Here is a 21,148-nt window from a genome sequence, read left to right as displayed (position 1 = left end):
GTAAGCATTCCTCAAATTATATCCGAAATTTTAGAGACATATTTATACTATATTAAGGTCTATTACTTATTAAATTTATTTTATTAATAATTTTCTACCCCTTTTCGATCTACGTAGCATTATCTTATGGGTGTAACATTAATTTTTAATTTTTTTTTAAGATAGTGCCACGCAGACAAAAAGGATAAAAATTAATATAAAATAAATTTACATATAATAAAAATTTTAATATAATATAAATGGTCTTGAAATTTCAGATATAATTCAAAAACTACTTAAACATTTTCGGCGTATATAAATAAAAACAAAGAGTACAATATTCCTTCTAATAAAACAATATCTCTGGAATATTATAGAAGCTTCTCACTGTTGGTAAATGAGGTGAAGAAGATGCTAGATTACGCTCGAATTGCTTCAGCTTCTCAGATTCATTGCCTATAAATATGACGGATACATTCTCTAGTTATCATCAGCAAGTCATCAAGCAAATCAATCACTACAATCAAAAGTTTAAAATATCCTCTGTTTTCTTCTAGCAACATAGTTCTCAAAAATGTCTCTTATTCCAAGCTTCTTTGGTGGTCGGAGGAACAATATCTTCGACCCATTTTCCCTTGACTTATGGGATCCCTTCGAGGGCTTTCCAATTTCAACCACCATTGCCAACAATACATCCTCTGCTCGTGAAATCTCTGCTTTTGCAAATGCGAAAATAGATTGGAAAGAGACCCCACAAGCTCACGTCTTCAAAGTGGACGTTCCGGGGATCAAGAAAGATGAAGTGAAAGTTGAAGTAGAAGAAGGAAGGATTTTACAGATTAGGGGTGAGAGAAGCAGAGAGGAAGAAGAGAAGAACGATCAGTGGCACCGTATGGAGAGGAGCAGCGGTAAGTTTTTAAGAAGATTCAGGTTGCCGGAGAATGCAAAGACGGGAGAAATAAAGGCAGCGATGGAGAATGGAGTGCTGACAGTGACTGTTCCAAAAGAAGAAGAGAAGAAGAAATCTGAGGTGAAGGCCATTGACATCTCTGGTTAAACAAGTGTTTGATGAAAGTCCCTTTTTTAATAATGTCTGTGTTTGTCAAAGTATTTTTGGTTTGTTGGGAGATTAAGCTTTTAATTTGAAGTATGTGTTGTAATTGTTTAAGATTATGCATGAAAATGTTTTGAGAATTTACCTAATGAATAATTCTGTCTTAATCCTCAATCTATTTTTATTTGTCATTAATTTTATTTTTATAGTCAAAATATAAAAATTTCAATTAACATTTTGAGAAAATTTCAATCAACATTTGAGATGTATTTCTAATTATATTGATAAAAAAATTTATAAATTTATCGTATTTTTCACATAATTTTTAAATATCTAAATTTTATTTAAAATATTAAATTAATATAATATAATTTAATTTTTAAAAAATTAATCGAAAAACGTGATATGAGAAATAAAAATGGAAAATGGACGAAGAAAGTATTTAATAGCTATTGTTTTCTCTTTTCATCCTTTTGAATCATTTCTTACAAATAATGATCTTCAAGAATATCTCTTCTAATTTGGCTTCTCTCGACACTAATTGAGGCAAATTGTTATATGCATGGTCTTTCTATCATAGAAATAACTAGAAGTGAATTGATTTCCAATGTTTCATGATAATAACAAGGGTGGTTTCTATTATTTGACGAATTGCAAATAATGCTCTTATAATTACTCTACCATCAAAGCTTACTCAAATTTAAATATTTTTAATTTAGTTCAACAAAGGTTCTGCATTAAGATCGAAAAAAAGAATAATTAATCATTTTTATTTCTGTTTTTGTTTATTTTTTCGTTAGTTAGCAATGTCTTTTCTTTTTTATCAATTCCTCTTGAAAATAAGTAAAATATACACTATATCAAAAATAAATATTAGCAATAATTAATTCTTAATTGCTTCTAAATTTATATTCTTAGTGATAATTTACACTCTTTAATTTGTATGTGTCGTAAAACTTTTAGCGATATTATTTTTAATGATACTTAAAAATATTTATCGTTAATTATCATAATTTATAATATTTTAACATTATTTTAAAATAATATAGGCTATTTTCTCTGTTCTAATTTATATGCCATAAGTAAAATTTGGAGACCCACCAAATTTTATATATGTTTTAAAAAATATTTTACTTATTAAGTATTGTAATTATAGTACTTTTTACAATATTGTGTTTCTTTTCTACTCCACTCCTTCTCAATTTATTGATGGAAATCTCCTCCTTTTCATTTCATTGATGGGAAAAGGTCTCTTTTGCCTACGACACGTTAAAAAATAAATAATCTCTTAAAAATTATATTCATTAATAAAGTATAATATAATACTTTTTTTATTTTTATTTATATATCATTATTTTGAATTTATATGCATTAAAAAATTAAGTAAGTTTACTATTTGCTTATTCTTGTGCAATTCTTTTTGAAGTCAACTTTTCATTATTTTGATTAATTAATTTGACCAAGGAACATGAATTATTCACTTAATTTTTCTAGATAGATCAAATATATACTTTCAAAGATAATAACTCACAAGAGTAAAATAGGAAGAATACTAAAATTTCTGCATTGATTTTATAAAATGACAAACATACATTATGGACCAATTATTTTTATTAAAGATGTCATATAAAAAAAAAGAAGAGAGCATATCTGAATTCTCTATTTGTATGCTACCAATAGAGAGTTAATTTATACTCACTCTGTTCCTATTTATACTAAGTAAGTTTACGATTCTATTCTAATTGTTTTTTTATAGTCATGTTTTCAATCAATGAACATGAATTTATTTTTTTTGACAATTTAATTTGATCAATAAACATGAATAATTTACTTAGTTTTCTATGTTAGTCAAATATATATGTATTCCAAACTGATAACTCACGAGGATAAAATAGAAATAATAAATGATAAATATTAAATATTATCTATTTTTAGTTTGGTAAATGGGCGGGTTCGAATTAAAATGAGAAAACCGGGTCAATCAATTGAAATTGGGTAAGTTTAATTGATTTGGGTTTTTTATCCAATTGAAGGGTAAAAATGGTGAAAATAGTAACGGTAGGTGTAAAAATAACTCCATTTTAACGGTAAGGATATAATCAACCAATAAAATAAAGTTGAGGGATATTTTTGACCCTTTTCCCTAAAGCAAATATTAACAGTGCAGTTGCATAGAAGCTTTCTGAAGCTAGCTTGCTCCTTCATTGTCCATTTGTAAGATAGAGGGATTAAGATATAAAGCGTGTTAGGGAATAGTGTGTTGTGTAATGAAGATTTGAAAAGGAGGTAAGATAACCCCAAGTACCGAAGATGTTTTGGGAGCATTTTATGTACAAAGCTATTGAAGCATCTATGCACAAGCCAAAAAACTCAGCAGTTGTTTTCCCTGTGAGTAAATAATTGCGAAAATGTGAAAGACAGTGATAGAATCGATAATTCTACTACAAGAATATAAAAATTGATGTTTTGATGATAGACAAGAAATGCAAAATTGTAGTAGCAAATTGACGCAGCAAAGCAGCCAAAGCGATAGAATTATTCACAGTAGCAAAATGATGCAACCACGCAGTCAAGAAATAGAGTTTTGTCAAAGCCAAAATTAATATACTGAAGGTATAAGTTGATACAAATAAGGAAACCTTAATATATTGTATTAAGGAAGGAAGTTGTATATAATAAGGATTGTACTATAAAAGGTAAAATAGGTAATCCTTGTTTAACTACAATTACAATTTCCTTACCTTATTTGATAAGGATTCAAGGCAAAAGAAAACTCTATAAGAAGAGGACAATTGCAGATGAAGAAGATCACGACTTCACATAGAGAGAAAAGTGAGAATTATTCATCGAGTAGAAGTCTTCAAGATCGATAGGTTTTCTAAGTTCAAAAAGTTCTTGAGTGAGAAAGTTTTGAACGTGTAAAACTATTTTCTTGTTTCGTTCTTGATTATAAGTTACGATTTATTGTACAAGGAGTGAGTTTGGCTTCTTGTAGGGTTGAGTTTCAGTGAGGGTTGTAACAAAAGGTGGGTTTGACCTTTTGGAGAGTAGAAGTAATCGATTGTAGTCAATCGAGAGAGGTAGTAGTGGTAAGGCTTTTTGATTATTGAGTTGTAATCACAAAATCTTATAGTTGAATTAATAAAACGAGGTTTTTCCTTCCTTGAGTGAGGAAGGTTTTTAATTTAACAAGTGTTTGTGTCTTTACTTAAAAGCAACTTACAAGAACTTGGTTCTTGTTCTAGGGGATATGTTTATTCAATTGGCATCAGAGCAGGTCTTTTCGATAAAAGATTCACACCTTGAAAAGACTCAATGGCAGCACCACCTACGCCACAAAAGGGAGCTTCACAAACACGACCACCACTGTTCAATGGCAAATACTATGGATGGTGGAAAAATCGTATGATGGACCATCTTATTGGCGAAAACCCTGATCTATGGGAAGTAATTCTAGATGGACCAACTATACCTATGAAAACTGCAACTGATGGAATCACCAAAATCCCAAAGGAAAGAAAAGAATGGAATGTTGAAGACAAGCTCGCAATCCAGAACAATGCTAAAGCAAAAAAGATCTTGATATGCGGAATAGGTCCAGATGAATACAATCGAATATCATCATGTCAAGATGCAAAAGCAATATGGGAAACTCTGCAAACTGCGCATGAAGGAACAACTCAGGTAAAGAATTCTAAAATTGATAACTTGAACAGACAATACGAACTGTTTCGAATGGCAGAAGCTGAAACAATCCAAGAGATGCACACCAGGTTCACTGCTATCATTAATGAAATCTACTCACTAGGTGAAATAATTCCCAATGGAAAGGCAGTAAGGAAACTCTTGAGTGTCCTTCCTGAAACTTGGGAAAGCAAAGTCGAGGATATCACTGAAGCCCGCGACCTAGATTCACTGGCCATGGATGAGTTAATTGGTAATCTCATCACAAATGAACTCAAGAAAAGGAAATTGGAGGAAAAAGGAAGGAAAGGAACCTGGTTCTAAAGGCTACTGCATCAGATGATTTTGAGGATGAAAATATTGCCCTTATAACCAAAAGTTTCACCAGAATGCTAAAGAGAGGACAGGCCTTTTAAAAGAAAACTCCTCAAAAACCATCTGAAAACACTAAAGACCAGGTTTGTCATAAGTGTGGAAGCCCGGATCACTTCTTTAAATTCTGTCCACTTTGGGCTTTAGAGCAGAAAAAGGCAAACTCTGAGAAGGGCAAAGACATCAAGAAAGATAAGTTTGTTCCCTCAAACAGAAGAATGACAACTCAAGAGGCAGATATCTCAATGAAAAGGGCCTTTGCAGCAATGGGGAATTCATCTGATGAAGAATCTGAGGATGATGAGACAGAAAACAAGTCCCTTCTTACACTAGAACAAGAAGATGATTATGACTTTCTTGCTCTTGTAGCAGTAGAAACCAAGGAAGAAAAGGAAACCTGCAAATCACAAGAAACCATACTAGCACTCATGGCTGGATCAGATTATGAAGAGGATAAAGAAGAAGAAGATATGAATGAAAAGGTTAGTCTTCATCACATACAAGACAATCTAAACTCATACTCAAAAAGGGAGCTAGAATCTTTACTCTACACTCTCATTGATGCATATAAAACCATAGACTCAAAAAGGGAATTGATAATGGAAGATCACTAAGAGAAGAAAACAAGAATCTTGAAAAACAAAATCTTCATCTTTTATCCAAGAATACTGAACTAAGTAAAAACCTAGACTTGGTAACTAAAAGGAATGAAGCACTCACCAAAGAGCTTCTTGTGACAAAAACTGAAGCTGAAAATGGAATGAGATGGATCAGGTCCTTTATATTGCTTGACAACATTCACAAGAATCGTACATCTGAGAGACATGGGATAGGTTTTGATAAAACTAGCTCTCAAGTAAAAAATCCCAACATAGATTGTCTATGCATGCACTGTGGGCTGGTAGGGCATAAAAGTCATGATTGTCAAAGAAAACAAACTGCTCATAACAAAAACTTGAAAATCTTTGAGAAAACCTCATCATGAGAAAACCAATGAGCAAAAACAAATCCCTACAGTCAAATCTCTTCCTAGATGGGCCAGAAAAAATCTTATTCATCCATTCTCTAAGCATAAATCAAAGTGGATTTGGGTACCAAAATCTAACCCCCAAAATTAAACTGCAGGGATCAGTTAGAAGGAAGCAACAACAATGGTACTTGGATAGTGCATGTTCCAGACACATGACTGGAGATAAAAGAAGCTTCCTCTCACTCAAGAACATCAAAGGAGGAAACGTTGCCTTTGGTAATGGAAAAAGTGGGGAAATTCAGGGAATTGGAAAAGTTGGGTCAATGGATACTCATGCAATTGAGAACGTATACTATGTGAATGGCCTACAACATAATGTATTGAGCGTATCTCAAATATGCGATAAAGGAAACAATGTTCTCTTTACAGAAAAGGAATGCAGAGTAACAAACTCAGTGACTGGGAACCTGGTTCTACTAGGTTAGAGACACAAGAATATGTACAAAGCCAAGATTATTGACTCCAAGGAAGAAACTCTTAAATGTCTAAGTGCAGCCTCTGCTTGCTCCATGCTCTGGCACAAAAGAATGGGACACATTAGCATGACAACAATAAATAAACCTTATCTAAAGACCTGGTTAGGGGACTGCCAACCAAAAGTTTCAGGGACAACCATGTATGTGGAACCTGCATTCAAGGAAAACAGGTTAGATCATCCTTCAAACCAAAGTTGACAGTGAGTACTACCAAGCCACTAGAACTGCTCCACATGGATTTGTGTGGACCAATGAGTGTACTAATCAGAGGTGGAAAAAGATATGTGTTTGTAATAGTTGATGACTACTCAAGATTCACTTGGACATTATTTCTTGCAACAAAGGATGAGACATTCAATATGTTTGAAATCTTTGCAAAGCTGGTTCAGAAAAAATTTAACAAAGAAATAATTAGCATCAGATCTGATCATGGGCTGGAGTTTGAGATCTCACAATTCCTGCAATTTTGTAATACAAATGGGATTGAGCATAAATTCTCAGCACCTAGAACACCACAACAAAATGGTGTAGTTGAGAGGAAAAATAGAACACTGGAAGATATTGCAAGAACAATGTTAATCTCAAGCAAACTTCCAAAATTCTATTGGGCTGAAGCAGTAAACACATGATGCTATCTAATAAATAGATGTATGATCAGATCAGTGTTAAACAAAACACCATATGAGCTGCTAAAAGGAAGAAAACCAAATTTAGCACATCTTAGGGACTTTGGGTGTGTATGCTTTATACACAACAATGACAAAGACAATTTGGGAAAATTTGATGCCAAGAGTGATGAAGGAATTTTTCTGGGCTATTCGTCACAAAGCAAAGCCTACAAGGTACTGAATAAAAGAACAAACCGTGTAGAAGAAAGTGTTCATGTTGTCTTTAATGAAAATAGCAGTGAAGTTGAACGAAATTCAGAGGATGAACAGAATGAGGGAACCTGCTCCAAGCCATCAGAACCAAAATTATGGGGAGAAGAATCCATACCCTCTCATAAAACACCTGAGATAGGAGATAAGTCTACTAATGAAACTGGTTCCCCTGCACCTCAAGAGCCAGTAAACATCCCAACTCACAGTTGGAAACATCAAAGCTCTCACCCTTTACAAAACATTCTTACTCCTCTTAACTCAGGCATCTCTACAAGATCCAAATTACGTAGCATGTGTGCCTTCTCTGCCTATGTATCCCTGATTGAGCCAAAAAATATAAAGGAAGCACTATTAGACTCTGATTGGATTAGTGCTATGCAAGAAGAACTTAATCAGTTTGAAAGAAGCAGAGTATGAAACCTGGTTCCAAAACCCCAAAACAGAACCGTAATAGGAACAAGGTGGGTGTTTAGAAATAAGCTCCATGAACAAGGTCAAATCGTACGCAACAAGCTAGGATGGTTGTACAGGGATACAACCAAGAAGAAGGTATAGACTACGATGAAACCTTTGCACCAGTAGCAAGAATTGAGGCAATCAGAATATTGGTTGCATATGCTGCTCACATGGAGTTTAAACTCTACCAAATGGATGTCAAAAGTGCCTTCTTAAATGGTTATCTGCAAGAAGAGGTGTATGTGAAACAACCCCCAGGTTTTGAGAATACCATGCATCCTGATCATGTATATAAACTAGACAAAGCACTCTATAGGCTAAAACAAGCACCTAGAGCATGGTATGATCGATTGTCTACTTTTCTTCTCATACATGGATACACAAGAGGAAAAATTGATAATACACTGTTTCTTCGAAAACAAGGTGAAGATCTGTTCATAGTCCAAGTATATGTAGATGATATCATATTTGGAGGAACCAATAACTCACTGGGAGTAGAATTTGCTCAACTAATGAATAGTGAATTTGAGATGAGTATGATGGGAGAGCTAAAATTCTTTTTAGGACTCCAAATTAAGCAAACTCCAGTTGGAACATCAATTCATCAACAAAAGTACATCAAGGAATTACTGAAGAAGTATGATATGAATGAAGCTAAGTCAAATGACACACCTATTGGGACAACAACAAAGCTTGATAAAGATGAACCAGGTTCACCAGTAAATGACACTAAATATAGAGGTATGATTGGATCACTCCTATACCTTATGCCAGTAGACCTGATATAGTGTTCAGTGTTGGTCTATGTGCACGGTTTCAGTCCTGTCCCAAGGAATCACATCTAAAAGCTGTCAAAAGAATCCTGAGATATTTAAAAGGCACAATGAACCTGGTTCTCGGGTATCCAACTGATGACTCTTTTGATTTAAAAGGATTTGCTGCGCAGATTATGCAGTACATATGGTTGATAGAAAAAGTACCTCTGGGATGGCACACTTTTTAGGGCCATGTTTAATATCTTGGGCAACTAGAAAACAAAATTCAGTGGCTCTATCTACTGCGGAGGCTGAGTATGTTGCAGCTGCTTCATGTTGTGCCTAACTTCTTTGGATAAGACAGCAGCTTAAAGATTTTGCCATAGAAACAGGTTGTATTCCTATTCTATGTGATAATACAAGTGCTATGAACATGGCCAAAAACCCAGTTCAACACAAACGCACCAAACACATAGATGTTAGACATCACTTCCTTCGTGATAATGTTGAAAAAGGAAACATAGTAATGAAGTTCTGCAAAACTGAGGATCAAGTTGCTGATATTTTCACCAAGGCGCTAGGAAAAGAATCATTTCAGAAAAATAGACTTGAGTTAGGGCTCATCTTTTTAGATTGAATTCTGTCCAACCAAGTTCTAAGGAGATATGAACCAGGTTCAGTCAAGTTGGTTCTACAACTGCTTTACACTTAGCAGTCAAAAATTAAAAAAAAAAAAGAAAGGGGGAAAACAATTTCGTCTTCTCTCTCCTATGTCACGTCTCTGAAAAGCAGGTGCAACCGTCAAAGCACACGTCTCCTCGATGTCAATCCCCCATAATTACTCAAACCCCTCGAATACAACATCAAAACCGTTCCCAATAAAGCACTCTCTCTAAACAAGCAACCAACTCTTTCTCATCTTCATTTTTCAGAAAAATCCTTTCCATCACCATGGTTAATCCACTCGTTCCTTACTTAGATGACGAAAATTCATCTGACAGTGCATTTTCTCAGGGGGAAGAGAACCCCGTCATTGATACTGTGCTTAATCAAGGGGAAGAAAGTCAACTCCCAACCAAACCATCTATATCCTCACCCAAATCAGATCCGTCTACATCTCCACCACCAAAAGTTACATCTCCACCATCACCAGTTAAAGAAACATCTCCACCACCAGTTGCAGAGTCTCCACCACCACCCGTCATAGAATCACCATCACCACCAGTCCAAGAAACCCCATTACCACCAAATCCAGAAACTCCCATAACCACTGTCCCAAAAAACCCCTCTTCTTCCCCATCTCACAAAACCACTCCTCAAAATCCACCACCATCTCCACATTCTCCAATCAATGATGACATTCTTCTGAGCACACTTCACCCTAAAAAACCAAGACGGCCAAGAAAACACAGTGCAGTCAAACAGGTTCGTCCACACAGGCCAGTAACTCGGAGTGCGAAAGTGGTCAAACCAACTGATGGTGCAACATCTAGTGTGAAGCGTCATCGTCTGGGTAAGTATCCTGTTCACTCATCCGTTTCTCCAATGATTCTTGATTCTGAAACTGATGATGTCTCTGAGGATAAACATTCTGAAACCCCTCAGTCAAAATCAAAATCTGCAAAAAGAAATGTGGATAAATTTCTCAAAGTGGAAAAGAAAAAGTATTTTCAAACCAAAACAGTGCTTAGGGGTAGAACCTTTCACCCTGATATACTATCAATGGACATAGTCAAGCAGGTTTGTGAGTTACCAAGGTTTCAGGGGTGGGAGGAGTTATTTCTTGAACCTAATCTGATTTATGAACAAGAAGTGGTAGATTTCTATACAAATTTGGTAATCTTGGATGGAGATGTGGTATCATCCAATGTGAAGGGAGTTGACATTGTTTTTGATGCAACTAAACTTGGGGAAATCTTGCATATACCATCTGTGGGTATTAATGAGTATCATTGGGGTTTTGATGAACATTCTAGCTTGCCAGCTAAATTCTCTCAAGGTAGAGTCAATTCTAGGGCACAGACTGTTTTAAAGGGCATTATGAGATCATTGCATAAGCTTCTCTTTGAGATTATACATAAGGTGATACTGCCTAGAGGTCACCAATGTCACATTGCCTCCATAGCAGACATGAGACTTATGAATGCTCTTGAGTGCAAAGAACGCATTGACTGGCCCACACTGATCATCAAACATCTTGCTAGAATTGTGGATCCTAAACTAGGTTCTCATCAATTAGCTTTTGGAAATATGTTAACTAGAGTGTTTGATGCANATTTGAAGTACCATTGGGAGAAGGCAAGATTTTAACTCGCGCAGATATGTTTACTCAAACCATTCTTGCTGATTGTGGCATTCCCATGGAGTCGGAGCAGGTTGCAAATGCTTCTCCACGTACATCTGGTCCTGTTGCTCAGTTACTTAGGGAACTCAAAGTGGCTGAAGAAAAATATGCCACTCTTGAATTGGAAAACCAGAATTTACGTGCTGAACTTCATACTTCAAATGCTGAGATTCACAGGTTGAAAGATTAGTTGGTGCAGCAGCCGCTTGCTAACAATGCAAGGGTTGACAGAGTTCTGGATATGCTTGCTTCTGCCTCAACCAAGCCTAGTCAAACTTCAACTTGAAAAGCATCTTGTTTGAACCTGGTTCTTTTGATTGTTTAACTTTGTGTTGTTACTCTTCTTTTTCTTGCCAGAACATTTTATTGTGCTCAACTGGCTGAGCTTCAATTGTTGTTGTGGATGTTATTTGGTTTTGTTTAGCTGCTATTGGACTCTTTTGATTTGTCAAAAGGAGGAAGATTATTTGCATCACACAGATAGATTTGTCTTCATCAAAAAGGGGGAATATGATCGAATCGATAATTCTACTACAAGAATATAAAAAATCGATGTTTTGATGATAGACAAGAAATGCAAAATTGTAGTAGCAAATTGACGCAGCAAAGCAGCCAAAGCGATATAATTATTCACAGTAGCAAAATGATGCAGCCACGCAGTCAAGAAATAGAGTTATTTGTCAAAGCCAAAATTAATATATTGAAGGTATAAGTTGATACAAATAAGGAAACCTTAATATATTATTAAGGAAGGAAGTTGTATATAATAAGGATTGTACTATAAAAGGTAAAATTGGTAATCCTTGTTTAACTACAATTACAATTTCCTTACCTTATTTGATAAGGATTCAAGGCAAAAGAAAACTCTATAAGAAGAGGACAATTGCAGATGAAGAAGATCATGACTTCACATAGAGAGAAAAGTGAGAATTATTCATCGAGTAGAAGTCTTCAAGATCGATAGGTTTGCTAAGTTCAAAAAGTTCTTGAGTGAGAAAGTTTTGAACGTGTAAAACTATTTTCTTGTTTCGTTCTTGATTGTAAGTTACGATTTATTGTACAAGGAGTGGGTTTGGCTTCTTGTAGGGTTGAGTTTCAGTGAGGGTTGTAACAAAAGGTGGGTTTGACCTTTTGGAGAGTAGAAGTAATCGATTGTAGTCAATCGAGAGTGGTAGTAGTGATAAGACTTTTTGATTATTGAGTTGTAATCACAAAATCTTATAGTTGAATTAATAAAACGAGGTTTTTCTTCCTTGAGTGAGGAAGGTTTTTAATTTAAGAAGTGTTTGTGTCTTTACTTAAAAACAAATTACAAGAACCTGGTTCTTGTTCTAGGGGATAGGTTTCTTCAGATAGGTATGGCAATAACGGAAGTATAAAAGAATGTAACAGTAAATGATATAGTGCAGGAAATCGAAGTTCCTGTTTTTCCACCCAAAAGTCAGAAGTAGCTGCTGAAAAACATTGGACTTTTGTAATTATAAACTTATAAAGGATAATTGATAATTTTGCCTTAGAATATTATTTATTTTTCCTGTGTTATGCTTGCAGGTTTGACGTGTGTTTTCCCTTTCATATTTTCCCGCAAAGGCTTTTGTATTCCCTTCAAATTCACCACATCTCTGCAAAGGCTTTCTTCTTGGATTTAAAAAGTCAGCACACTCATCGAAGAGTTGTTCGCCATTTTCTCCTTCCTTTCCGCCTCCTTTATTCTTCTTCGGCTAGGTAGCTGATTTTTCTCGCTGAAACCTCTGCTTGAAAAGTAGAAGATTTGAAAAAATTGAAGCTTTTTAGGCTACCTAGCTTCGACTTTGTCAGGTTAGTGCTTTTCCTCTTCGTTACTATACTTAAATTTTGATCTTGTTGTTTGTCTCTCTGTCTTTCAAATAACAAGAAATGAGTTTGGCAGTCAGAATATGAGTGTGTGTACTGCTTGCAGTTGAATCCATGATATAGGTTCAGATCAATTTTCCCCCAAATGTAAATCAGCACCGATTAAACATACTGTAACAGGTGATGATTTTACTGACTCTTTCCGGTTGTTGCAACTTTGTGTTACTCAACTGATTGGAGTTCTGACACTGCCCCATCAATTTTCTTCAGCAATGAATCCCGAACAAACAAGAAAACATCCTCGCCCAACAACAGAGGGCATATGAAAAGAATGTCAAATGATGTGAAATATATCATGATATGCCGTTTGCTGAGAAGAATGCGCTTCTGCTGCAGCGACGCCTTAAAAATAGAGAGGCAACAACTAGGCGGCTTCTTGCAAATACAAATTCGGCCAACCCTGTTGAATCACCAAGTCTTACTAAGGATAATCTTACTGCCAAATGTTCTTCCTATTTCACAAGGTTAGAGCATCAAACTAATTACTTACATTTTTCCTTACATATGTACTTCGCTGTGACTGTCCAGGTGTTCGTATTATGCCCCTGTAATATTGCTGGTTAGACGTTTCTGTGTTAGAACCACTGGATGCGAGGTTGTGGTGCTAACAAATGCGCCTCAAAAGGAAAAAGAAATTATTCGTCCTTACACAACTTTATTGAAAAAGGTCAACCTGTTAATCCATATTGATCAATTATGTTCTACATTTGCGATGCACATATACTTAATCCAAATATGAGCCATAATTTTGAGTCAATCCATGTTTTCAACTCTCATGACGATCTTCCCAGTCAATATGGACAGGTGGGATATGCACTCTTTCCAAATAAAAAAGAACAAGTCATCCTGTATTAACTATGATTCTCCATACATTTGTTTAGATAGCAAATGTATGGGCTCTAAATTATGTTTAGCTTCGATGTCTGGCTAAACGTTATTATCATTTTTTTTGCAAGAGAATGTATCAAACTAACAAAGAAAACAGATTAAAGTTAGCTTTTTTTTATCAATCGACTTGTTTAAGTTGAACTCAATTCCCTTTGTTGGAGAAAGACATGAATGTCTTGCCACCCATATATGGCCGTAGAACTTGAGGAATCTCAACTCTGTCCTCCCTTTGGTAGTTCTCAAGTATACAACACATAGTCCTCTCTGTCGCGGTAAGGGTGGAATGCACATACTTCTTCACCTGATCATTACCCTTGTGTCCAAACCGAATTTCTAATTTCCTGAACTGATAGTCTGTGCAGTTTTTGAGCAGGACACAAGCTCTCTATAAGTTGATGATGCAGGGTACCACCCTTCCAAATCGTACTTCTTTGCTGCTGCATCATAGAGTGCGCCAGAAACAACATCCACAATTTGGTAAGGAAGCTCTATCTATGAAAATACAAACATCAGTTGTCTAATAAATGAATGACGTTAAATCCAATAGATCTACCTGCTGAAAGAATTCCTCCGAATTTTAAATCATCTCCTCATGCATTTCCCACGAGTCATTACCATTTGGACTAGTCAAACAAAACTGTTCCACTTTCTCAAACTGGTGGACTCTAAAAATTCCAAGTGTATTGCGACCATGAGAACCAGCTTCCTTGCGGAAGCATGAAGAATATCCAGCATACCTGGTGGATGACGACATAGATTAGTCCATATATAAAAGCTAACTGACTGGCTGGCAATATGATTGGTTCCGATACATTAATATTAGGTATAATACATATATTTGCACTTAAACTTGGCTTCAAATTTTAACTATGACCTCAAACTTTCACAGTGCACAAATAGGCACTGTAACTATCCTATTTTTTTTTATAAATACACACGCGATTTTTGGACCCAAAGAGCGTGAAATACAATCGCGCCCACGTGTATTAGTGAGCCACTCAATGACTGCCAACTAATTAAATATTTTACACGTCATTTTTAAAAAAAATATTTATACGTCATTTAAGAACTAAAAAATTAAAATTAATTTTAATTAATATAGAGGGTAACGTTTCTACCCATTTCACATTTCACCCGTTGGTTCATCAAAGTCACTCAGCTCAAAAGTTAAAAACCCTAGGTTATCAGGAGAATCAAAATCGTGGAATCAAAGGCGAAAATCATTCAAGATTGCTACTGAAGTTGATGTTCATCTGTTCATCTTCCTCGATTTAGTTCAGGTATGCCTCGATTTTGCTCTTTTGAAAGTTTATCTTTGATTACAAAGTAGAATCTTTTTATCACCATTAGTGTAAAATTGTTATTTTCTTACAAATTTATGCATATGGGTCATATTATAGCTATTTTTCACTATGGAGGTCGATTTTATAAAGGTCAATATGTGTCGAAATTGGGAGACATCGTTTTCAGCATACATAAGGACCACTTCTCTTTGAACGAACTGAAACCGTATGCAAAAGATATTGGGTATGATGAAGTTGATGATTTTTTTACTGAAGACCCTATAACCCATAATTTTGTTAAGTTAGAAAGTGACAGCCAACTATATAACTTTGTTAAAGATTTGTGGAGTGGGTCATCTATTAAGTTGTTTTTGAAGCATGTGACTGATAAAGAAGGAGGGTCCACTACTTTGTGACCATTTTCTATTGAAAAAAATAATCAAGATTGGGAAATTGCTCTAGGGTTTCAAACGGTGTAGGTGAAGTTGAAAAACCATTAGAAGAAGGAAATGGTGATTCTCTTGACTTTGAAAAGGATGACTTAGATGATGTTCCAGATCAGGATGATAGTGAAATTGATGAAGAACTGAGAGCTTTTAGAGAAAACTTAGGGAAGACAAAAAGAATGAAGCTGCAAAGAAAAAAAAGAGAACTAAAAAAACCCTCAAAGGATCAAGGTGTTGAGCTTGGAGAAGTTGGCATAGATAAGGGATTTGAAAATATCTTCAACAATAAGGCAGCCAAATATAATGGAAAATTGGGAGGTGATGAAGTGTTTATTGATTCATCAGATGAACCAAGTGAAGATAGTGATGAGGAGCTAGATGTTTTAGCACAACCGGGTGTTGATTTACCTTCAAGAAGAAAAAGCAACAAACTAAGGTATGATTCTTCTTCTTCCATTTCTTTCATTGAATTGGGTATGATATTTGAGAGTGCAACTCAATTTAGAAAGGTTGTTGCTGATTATGCTGTTCAACATAAGGTTCAGTTAAGGCTTAAACCGAATGAGCCTCATAAAGTTACGGTAAAATGTGAAGGGAAATGTAAATGCGAAATCTTTGCAAGTTTGGATAAAGATTCTAGAATTTTTTTAAAAGAAATACTATCCTGCTCATAGATGTATTTCAAAGAATAGGAAAAGGTTGTGCAAAGCCAAATATGTGGAAATGAAGATGCGGGATAGAATAATATCTCAGCCTGACATGAAAGTTCATAAGCTTCAAGAGACACTAAGAAAAGAATGTGGATTAAAAGTCGGAAGATCAATATGTTACAGGGCAAAAATGAATGTTATTGCCAAGTCCTTGGGTGATTGAAAACTTGAGTTTTCAAGGTTGCTAGACTATGTTGATATGAACAAATCCTGGGAATTCTTGTTGGGTTAGAACTGATAATGAAACAGTCCCTGGCTTACGTTTGTTTAAATATTTTTATGTCTGTTTTGCTGCATTGAAAAATGGATGGCTAGAAGGTTGTTGGAAAGATTATAGGATTGGATGGATGCTTTTTGAAGGGTGCTTGTAGAGGAGAATTATTAGTGGCTGTTAGAAAAAATGGAAACAATCAAATATATCCAATAGCTTGGGCAGTGGTTGATCAAGAAACTAAAAACTATTGGAGTTGGTTCTTAAGCTATCTCATTGAAGACTTGCAACTTGGTGATGGAAGTGGCATAGCAATCATGTCTGACATGCAAAAGGTATTTATTCTACTTTTGTTATTTTTTTACTTACTGCCTTGTGTTACTATAATTTTTCACTGTTAGTTATTGTCACTGTCTATCGTTAGTGTGTGAAGCAAGTGAAGTTAGCTATTGTTTTTGTTTATTTGTTTCAATTACTACCAATGCATGTGGATGTTGTTAGTGTGTGAAGTAAGTGATATTGTTAGTGTGTGTGATAAATAAAGCGTCTTGATTTTATATTTCTTAGGGTCTTGAGATGGCAGTGGAAGTCTTACTTCCTAATGCTGAAAGAAGAATGTGTGCAAGACATATTTGGACAAACGGGCAAAAAAGATGGAGAGGTGAGGAAAGGAGAAAAGCATTTTGGAGGTGCCCCAAAGCTAGTTTTGAGGTTAAATTAAGAGATGAATTTGAATATATGGGGAAATTTGGTCATAAAATATATGAGGCATTGCTTGGATATAACAAAGAATATTGGTGTAGAGCTTTATTTAGTGAAAGATCAAAGTGTGATGTGGTGAAAAATAATATGTCTGAAACATTTAACTCATGGATTGTTGATCCTAGACACAAATCTGTGATTAGTATGCTTGAAGATATTAGGCATAAAATGATGGATAGGCATGGAGATATGATTAAGTTTGCAGATACTTGGATCAGTGACATTTCACCTATGGCAAGACTGATTTTAGAAGAAAACAAAGAGATTGGCACGGCACTAAGGGTGAATTGGAATCATGACATTGGATTTGAAATCCAAGAAGGAGAGTATAGACACATAATTGACATGACTAGAAAGACATGTAGCTGTAGGTTGTGGCAGTTGAGGGGCATACCTTGCCAACATGCAGTTTGTGCCTTATATCATATTGGGCAAGAACAAGAAGATTATGTGGAACATTGGTACAAAAAAGATACATTGTAATGTGCCTGACACCAATAACCCACCTGTTGAGCCTCCTAAAGTGAAGCCAATGCCTGGAAGACCAGGTAGATGTAGAAGAAAAGATAAAGATGAACCAAGAAAAAAGAAATGGGGGAAAACATCAAAGAATGGAGTGCAGATGTCATGTTCCAAATGCCATCAAGTTAGGCATAACAAAAGAACTTGTAAATCAGTGGTAAGTACTTTTGTCTTTATTTTAAATTTTAATCAGTTTTATACTTCTAATTGTGTGTCTTTACAGCCCTCTGAACAACCCACACAATAGACTGCAAGGCCCTTTCAACAGCCACCAGTGAGGCAGCCTTCACAACCACCAGTGAGGCAACCTTCACGACCACCAGTGAGGCAGCCTAGCATTGGAAATGCCTCTTCTTTATGTGTAGATACTTCAAAGGTTAAAGGAAGGAAAAAGAAGCAGTCAACTGCAAGGGCAACTTCTTCTTCAACTGCATGGACATCATCTTCTTCAGTTGGAATGCCACCACCTTCTTCAGTTGGAAGGCCACCAACTTCTTTAGTTGGAATGCAACCAGCTGCTTCAATTGGAAGAAAAAGAAAAAGAGATGTGGAATTTGGTGTTTACACAGACATACAATCTGAAAGACAAGTGATTAACGTATGTATATTGCCTTCTTTAATTGATTTTCTTACATCTTTATTTAGGTATACTAAATAATGCCCTATGGATTATGCAACCAGGAAGATCAAGTGAAAGAGTTATCTCAAGTGGAACAGGGGTAGCATTTAAAGATGCATCACAAACAAATGTTGATCTTGGATTCAAGCCACCTAGTTTAAAATGGAAAGGAAAAGATGCAATGACTGGAAATCAACTTCAACAATTGTCAAAGAAAAAGGTGCAAAGCAAATCCAAGGGGAAGTGGGTTCCATAAGAGCTCAAAGTCTTACTGATGTGTATAAATGTTGATCTAGGAGGTCTTTGTTTTTGTTTATTTTGATAACTGTTTGTAAAGGCATACTCCAATTACTGATCATTTTGATGTATTTTGGGTTATTTTGATGTATGTTTGCACAAACAAATATTTGGAGTTTGTTAAGTTGTGTTTAATGGATATTAAGTGTTGTTTTGTGAAGCCTTTTAGTGTTTGTTATGATTGATATTAAGGCTGCCTTGATGTTAGGTAAGAAACTGTGTGAATCATGCTAGTATGAAAGTGTGTGAATAATGCTATTCGATTGTAAAAGTTATGAATATTGAAGCCATTGATGGAGACAAACTGTCAACTCTAAAATAGTGCATTTCAATCCATTACTTTGATTGCTTACAATACATATTGACAGCCCCTAACCCATAAAGAAAGCTACATTACGAACAAAACAATTCTGGCATAATTTTTTCAACCAATATACATAACATTTACTACATAAAGAACTCTCTATAAATCCAAGATAGTATCACAATGATCAGCAAAAGTCGATATTTCCTCCTAATCTTTTCCTTTTCTTCATCATGTTTTTTATCCTCTTTTGTAATTCCGAAATAGCAATTCTAGCGTGTTCAATATAATCAAGTTTACACTGCCTAAAAAACTTGCATCCAACCTGTTTAAGAAGAACAAATTCACTATCAAAATTGAATCTTGAGAACTCAAATTTAAACAAAAAAATATGTTTTAAATGGAACCATACCCGATCATCTTCACATCCAAAAAACCAATGACCTGGATTATTTGCAGACCAAGAAATCTTTATTATAGCTCTTTTTCCACAATGACAAAAAAAAATTAGAAGCCATTTGCACAAAATATGAGCACAAATCGTTTTAAAGAGAGGAAAAAAAAAATCTTGGTTTGAAAGAGGAGGAAAGAGAAATTAGATTTTGATTTGGAAATATAAAGATATATATAAAAGGGATTCATTAAGAGAATATTTGTCATTTCTACTTTTTTTTACCGTGTGGGCCTCAAAAATAGTCATAACTTGCGCAGAAAACGTGCATAACACGCGTTTTGTCATGTAGGATTCGTGTGTGTATTTATAAAAAAATAGGATAGTTAAAGTGCCTATTTGTGCACTATGAAAGTTTAAGATTTTACTTAAAATTTAAAGTCAAGTTTAAGGGCAAATATATGTATTATGCCTTAATATTAATACCTTAACGGAAGTTGGGAAGGATGAATCCAATCATTCAAATGATAGGCACACAGAGGTTGTTCAGCAGTGGCAATAAGATATGTATCATCTCCGTCACCACTAACCTATCATCAATGATAAAGCAGTGGCAATAAGATATTTATCATCTCCGTCACCACTCACCTATCATCAATGATAAATGAGGTATGTCTTGCCATCAATAATTTTAAACCGAAAAACATTAAGAGATGGATATACCTTGTAAAGTTCTTCATCAAATTGAGCTAATTGAGCACACTTTGCCATAATATCTTTCCTCATGAAGAAGGCAGTTTGCAATGGAGTATATCCCCTATTCTCCAAGAAATCAAGAGCAAACTTAATCAACGCTTGATTAAGACGTACACCAGCTCCTTTCAGATAGTAACCTCTTCCTCCAGCCACATTTGCACCTGTATAATTTGCAACTCATTATATCAACCAACAAATCTTAGTACTAAGAGGTTCTGTGAAATACAATATTCAACTTAATTTGAAGAATTTGGTTTACCCTTTGTTATATCTGCAATTCCAAGCGTTTTGATGAGATCAACATGACTTTTAAGACCCTTCTCAGTCCGCTTATCTCCCCAGGTCCGAACTATAACATTATTTGCCTATATGAATATTTATTTTTGAGATACTAGAATTATTACTATGCGACTACAAAACAAACAGCAAAATGGACATATATATACCATACCTCATCATTACTAACTGGGACTGAATGGTGCACAAGGTTACAAATGATTTCCAACTGTGAATACAAAGTGGTTCGAGCCTCTTGTACTTTTGTGTCTTTTTTTCTCAATTAATTGCTTCTTCTCTGCAGCGTCTTCAATTTTTGACTCCATCGTCACCACACTTTATCAATGAAGATTCGAAAATTAAGATTAAAAAAAATGTAAAAGGAAAATTAAAATAAAAAAGTCTCACATACATTTATTCAAAAAAAAAAAAAATAACTCATGTATTTACAATAATATTCTCACAAAATTCAAAAGAAAGTTAATTACCACTACTAAAAAAAGGCCAAAAAGAGACCTAGAAAAGAGACCTCACGAGGTCTCTTTTCGGGAAAAAGAGACCGAAAAAGAGACCTCAACGGTAGGTCAGTAAAATGCAGGTCACTTTTTTACAGACACCTCATGAGGTCGCCAAACGGAGACCTCACGAGGTCACCAACAGATTATCTGATTTTTTACAAAAAAGAGACCTCATGAGGTCACTATTGTATTATTTAATTTAATTTTATATTTTTTATATAGAGACCTCATGAGGTCACAA

At 35.0% G+C, this 21,148-nt stretch overlaps 4 protein-coding genes and 1 long non-coding RNA gene across 6 annotated transcripts; 3 read left to right on the top strand and 2 right to left on the bottom strand.

The window, feature by feature from the left end:
• The first annotated feature begins 386 nt into the window (after window positions 1-386).
• LOC107029719 (17.8 kDa class I heat shock protein-like) lies at window positions 387-1,200 on the top strand. The gene has a single exon (XM_015231162.2). It carries the CDS (start codon window positions 554-556, stop codon window positions 1,034-1,036), a length of 483 nt encoding a protein of 160 aa, XP_015086648.1. The 5' UTR covers window positions 387-553; the 3' UTR covers window positions 1,037-1,200.
• A 3,148-nt stretch (window positions 1,201-4,348) lies between these two features.
• LOC107029988 lies at window positions 4,349-6,544 on the top strand. The gene is made up of 3 exons (XM_015231407.1): window positions 4,349-4,970; window positions 5,237-5,571; window positions 6,215-6,544. The coding sequence occupies exons 1-3, from the start codon at window positions 4,349-4,351 to the stop codon at window positions 6,542-6,544; spliced, it is 1,287 nt and encodes a 428-aa protein (XP_015086893.1).
• Window positions 6,545-15,350: 8,806 nt separating this feature from the next.
• On the top strand, window positions 15,351-18,743 carry LOC114078635. 2 transcript variants are annotated; one of them, XR_003580309.1, is made up of 4 exons: window positions 15,351-16,797; window positions 17,030-17,903; window positions 17,970-18,344; window positions 18,428-18,743. XR_003580309.1 is itself a non-coding variant. In XM_027919566.1 (2 exons), exons 1-2 carry the CDS (start codon window positions 16,780-16,782, stop codon window positions 17,705-17,707), a joined length of 696 nt encoding a protein of 231 aa, XP_027775367.1. In that variant the 5' UTR covers window positions 15,351-16,779; the 3' UTR covers window positions 17,708-17,956. The 2 variants fall into 2 exon arrangements, 1 of the variants encoding a protein (XP_027775367.1); XM_027919566.1 differs by lacking the exons at window positions 17,970-18,344; window positions 18,428-18,743 and having other exon boundaries at window positions 17,030-17,956.
• Window positions 18,744-18,967: 224 nt separating this feature from the next.
• On the bottom strand, window positions 18,968-19,549 carry LOC114078636. Its single transcript, XR_003580310.1, has 2 exons — window positions 19,379-19,549; window positions 18,968-19,291 (listed from the first exon to the last, which is right to left on the bottom strand). It is a non-coding gene; the product is annotated as an uncharacterized LOC114078636 (long non-coding RNA).
• A 287-nt stretch (window positions 19,550-19,836) lies between these two features.
• LOC114074012 (serine--tRNA ligase-like) lies at window positions 19,837-20,715 on the bottom strand. The gene is made up of 5 exons (XM_027911935.1): window positions 20,652-20,715; window positions 20,565-20,584; window positions 20,373-20,478; window positions 20,081-20,274; window positions 19,837-19,947 (listed from the first exon to the last, which is right to left on the bottom strand). Exons 1-5 carry the CDS (start codon window positions 20,713-20,715, stop codon window positions 19,837-19,839), a joined length of 495 nt encoding a protein of 164 aa, XP_027767736.1.
• Between the last annotated feature and the right edge of the window lie 433 nt (window positions 20,716-21,148).

Source organism: Solanum pennellii, chromosome 9 (assembly GCF_001406875.1).
Source record: "Solanum pennellii chromosome 9, SPENNV200".
NCBI classification, from domain to species: Eukaryota; Viridiplantae; Streptophyta; class Magnoliopsida; order Solanales; family Solanaceae; genus Solanum; species Solanum pennellii.
This window is presented reverse-complemented; position numbering and strand designations above follow the sequence as displayed.